At 32.5% G+C, this 4,540-nt stretch overlaps 1 protein-coding gene across 1 annotated transcript; it reads right to left on the bottom strand.

Annotated features, from left to right (window-relative positions):
• Positions 1-2,921: 2,921 nt before the first annotated feature.
• Positions 2,922-4,088, bottom strand: LOC110643032 (uncharacterized). The gene is made up of 2 exons (XM_021795253.2): positions 3,949-4,088; positions 2,922-3,842 (listed from the first exon to the last, which is right to left on the bottom strand). Exon 2 carries the CDS (start codon positions 3,723-3,725, stop codon positions 3,042-3,044), a length of 684 nt encoding a protein of 227 aa, XP_021650945.1. The 5' UTR covers positions 3,726-3,842; positions 3,949-4,088; the 3' UTR covers positions 2,922-3,041.
• Between the last annotated feature and the right edge of the window lie 452 nt (positions 4,089-4,540).

Below are 4,540 nucleotides of genomic sequence, written 5' to 3'. Positions count from 1 at the left end.
AAACAGTAGAATGTACGGAATGGCTACAGTGAGGGTGTTACATTTTCTATGTTTGATGATGAACCAATTACATCCAAGAATTTCTAAAAGATTTGATTGTATAGATTGTTTTAGTATAATTAGATCACCATTTATATTTATTGTGATATAGAATAAAACATGTGAGAAAGACAAGAGTTCTTGTTCTTTTTCCCTTTCTTTTTTTTTTTCAGGTGAGATTAAGAGGTTTTCTTTTTCTTTTTTTATAATAATTTTTTTTTAAATGAGCTATCATGTTTGTCTAGCCTTCATTGTCAAAGAAATGGCAAGATTAAAGTACTCACAGCACATCCTTTTCAAGCCTACTAAATTATCATCCATGATATTGACAGCATCTCCAAAATGGGTTCACCCACAGCTCTTATTTCATTGGCAATTATAGCTATCTTTACTTTCTTGTGAAGCCCATTTTGAGAGCTTCCAGCCTCTATCACATTCTTTATCTCCTTTTCATAGTATGGCAGATGAGAAGTATCCAATTGTTAGGGTTTTTCTTGTGGGCTTTGGGTCTTATTGTTGGATGCTTAGATTGTTGTTATATGCTATGGATCGTCCCTTTATGCGCTGATGTGTGCTAGCATCAATGAAATCTCTGCCTTCAATAAAAAAAAAAAAAATTAATAAAATTATACCCACACAAAAGTTGAACTTAGTTTGGTTATATCAATTTTTTTAATTTTAATAATTGAGTTAAAATTAAAAAAATTAATTTTTTTTAAAAATTATTAATCAAAACTGAACTGATTTATTAAACAATTAATTTAAAAAAATTAAATCAGATTGATTTTGTTCAAATTTTCAATTAAAACTAATTTATGCTCTCTCCTAATTAATTAGAGCCTTAAGTAATTATGATATAATTAACAGTATTAAGCACGTGATATTATGAGAGTTTAACACCTGATTGTTTAACTTTGTTTTTTAATTTATAAAATAGATATCATTATTTTGTATGATTTATTGTTTTCAAATTAATAATTTACAGTAAATTTTAGGGTTGTTTATATTGCTTTTTTTCAATGAAATGTATCAGTTAGTAGGATTTTAATTATTATTTTTTTGAAAAATTTATAAATAATATAATGAGTTAAAATAATTATATTAAAGTAAAAAAATTATTAAAAATTATTAAAATTTTAAAATTAAATATTAATAATAAAATAAATTTCAAAAAAATATTATTTTACAGAAGGCTAACCATGATTGCATTTTATAAAAAGGTGTAAAAATTTACGAAGTCCACAAATAAAACATTAGAATTTTAGTATGAGTCATATATCACAGACCTATCTCATTATAATAATGAATAATTTTAAAAGAAATATATAAAAATACTCTAAATAGTTATTATTTTATAAAATTCAGTTATACGTGTTTGTCTATATTTTATTAATTTATTATTTCATATGGATTATCTTATACATAATCTTTTTTTATACTAAGATTAGTTTTCTAAGAAAAATATTAATATCATGGTGCGCTTGCAATTGACTACAAATTAAAATTTCCACTCTCATCAATCTTGTCAAATGGAAGATAAAGTAGAATATGATATTTATGCTGAAGAAATGAGCATGAGTGAATTCTAATGGTGATAAAAAGCTGCAAGCATGTTTTAAGCAGGATGGGAATTCAGAGTTATGATGGGATTGTTGGAGTGAATCCAAGTCCCAGCCCACCATTTATTTACAAAAGAACTTATTCCCTTTGCCCATCACCAATGTCTCCCCCTAATTGTCTATTCTTTTAGGCTAAAATTTCTAAAGCACAAAGCAGCTGTTCATGTGTTAAAGATATTTGAAGGGATGCCCATCCAAGAGTCTGTTCTTCCAAGCAAATAATGACTTAAAACTTGGAGCTTTTTGTGATGCAGACTGCGCATCATGCCCATTCTCGAGAAAGTCCATCACATATTTTTGCATCTTTCTTGGTCCCTCTCTGATTTCATGGAAAGTCAAGAAGCAATCAACTGTTAGTCGGTCTTCTGCTAAAGCAGAATATAGAAGTATGGCCATGACAATGTGTGAACTTCAATGGATTAGCTATATACTTGGCTAATTTTGTCTCAAGATTCAGCTTCCAATCGCTCTCCATTGTGACAACAAAGCTGCAGAGCATATTGCAGAAATGTAATTAAGCCATGAACACAAATAAAACATTGTTAATTACACTAATCTCTTCAATCTTGTCAAATGGAAAATAAAGTAGAATATGGTATTTATACTAAAATGAGCATGAGGGAATTCTAGTGGTAATAAAAAGCTGCAAGCTTGTTTTAAGCAGGATGGGAATTCAGAGTTATGATGGGATTGTTGAGTGAATCCCTCAGTCCCAGCTCACCATTTACTCACAAAAGAACTTAACCCCTTTGCCCATCACCATTGTCTCCCCTAATTTTGTCTCTTCTTTTAGGCTAAAATATCTAAAGCACAAAGATGCTATTCTTGATTGGTCACTGTTGTGCATAGAAGGCCTCATCAGTCAAAAATCTGAATATTGTTGCCTTGTTTTTGCTTTTATACATACTTTTGATCCAAGTGTTTGGAATTCAAATCAAACCGTGAACCCAGTTGGCAATTTTAGAATCTAATCATATGACTTTTGCATAAGCAGAATTTGGAATACAATTCTACATATGATGCCATATCTATTCAAGACATAAGCATTGTAATTACCATATGAAAATTCTCTCGTATGCACAATCCATATCCTGAGAAATCTAATTCTCTAGAAAATTTTATTGCCGCCAATTTGTCAGTGGCATCTATTTCACATTGCAGAGAAAATTAAAAAAAGATCAGTCCTTTTTCCCTGCATAGAGGCTAGAGGGAGAAAAAATGACAAAAAAAAAAATTATATGGGTTTAAGAGATTAAAACATAATTAACCGGTAAATTTGCATTTATTAATGATTTAGCAATATACAGACACCCCATTATCGCTGTAACTACAGAATTTGGGGGAAAAGGACCTGAATTAGCTTGTATTCATACCGCAATTACTCTAATATACAGAGTTCTCCTCATCTCTTCTAAATCTCTTTTGCCTAGCAATGAAAGCTTCCACTGTGCTCCTGAACTCCTCATTGCTCATACTATCCTCAGGATACGAAATTTTCATCCATCCCTCCACAGACTCTATACTTTCCCTGCATTTTTCGGTCACTGACCTCCTCAATTCTCGGCAGGACTTGTTGCAAGTACCTCTGTCTAATTTCTCTGATTGACTTCTCCGGTAGTTCTTGATTTCTACAGTTGCACAAGTTTCTTCAGCAACTGTGCACTCAACAGAGGAGCTCTGCTTTTCTGTATGTCCAGCTTCATATTGGTGCAAGCCCTGACTGCTTTCACTCTTTTCAACAAACTCTTCGTAAAGATCGGTTCCCGATTTCTTCCCAGTGGAATCGTGACCAGAAAACTGACCTGATTTTGCAAAGAGAGTGATGACTATGGCGTTTCCAAGGATAAACACGAAGCGGGGGCTTCCAAGGACGACTGTTAAGTCCTTGAAATATTCACTAGAGTTCTTGACAGCAACTGGGAGCTGAATAGAGAACTTGGAAATCAAGGCCAGAACAACACATATTTCCAAGAACCTGAACAAGTTTGCTATCTTCTGAAGTGGGCGATGTTTCTTGATTGCGTTAGCCTTCTCGAGTTTGATGTGCCTGATGGTGAAAGAATCCATTGGCAAATGGGAATGGAGAATCGAATGCAGTTGTGAGGTGATGGAGAATTGAGGATTTGAGGTTCTCACTCGAAAGAGGATTCGTAAACAAGAAAAGCCTTGGTTGCAGCCATTTCTCTGAATAGAGAAAATTTAGAAACCATCATGATCATAACAAAAATAGAAGGTATTCTGCCGAGCATAAGGAAACTGCAAAAGGGAAACAAAGGGAAAAGAAATGTACAGAGCCAAACAGGGGAAACAGAGTGATCTCTGTTTTTGCCTGGCTTGTCAATCAACTGGAAATTGCCGCTGGTATTGTTGAAACCTTTTTGTTGTAGAGATAGCTATATATAGAGAGTGGAATAAGTTAGGTATTTTTTATTTATTTTATATTCTTTTTTCTATCTATCTTTATATTTTTTTTCTAATATTTTCTTTATGGAAGAGGTATTATATTCCAATTCCATCTTTTTGCTTTATTGAAAAATCTACAAGTTGTGAGATTTTCTACAGCATTATTGTTTTAAATCCTGCCTTATTCCCACCACTCCGAAATCCTATTCACCATGCAATGGTTTTACATCAATTGGCAGGCAGGAATAGTGAACAAGTAGATTTCCAAATCTAAAGTTTGATACCAGCAGTGACAGTATGGCCCTATTCGACCCCTTGTTGGAAATTATTGCTTCAAAAATACCATTCTTTGAGAATATCCCTATGAAATAATTCACCAACAATCTCTTTCTCTGCCCATATCCATCCTCAGGAATTTTCTTTCTCATTTGCTCAAAATAGTTACACAAATAATGATGTGTCCTTAAGTTTTAATTCTA

Source organism: Hevea brasiliensis, unplaced genomic scaffold (assembly GCF_030052815.1).
Source record: "Hevea brasiliensis isolate MT/VB/25A 57/8 unplaced genomic scaffold, ASM3005281v1 Scaf372, whole genome shotgun sequence".
Classification (NCBI taxonomy): domain Eukaryota; kingdom Viridiplantae; phylum Streptophyta; class Magnoliopsida; order Malpighiales; family Euphorbiaceae; genus Hevea; species Hevea brasiliensis.
This window is presented reverse-complemented; position numbering and strand designations above follow the sequence as displayed.

What these genes read in the sequence shown, in the direction of transcription:
- LOC110643032 (XM_021795253.2), bottom strand. Translation starts at nt 3,725, where the DNA reads ATGGATTCTTTCACCATCAGGCACATCAAACTCGAGAAGGCTAACGCA.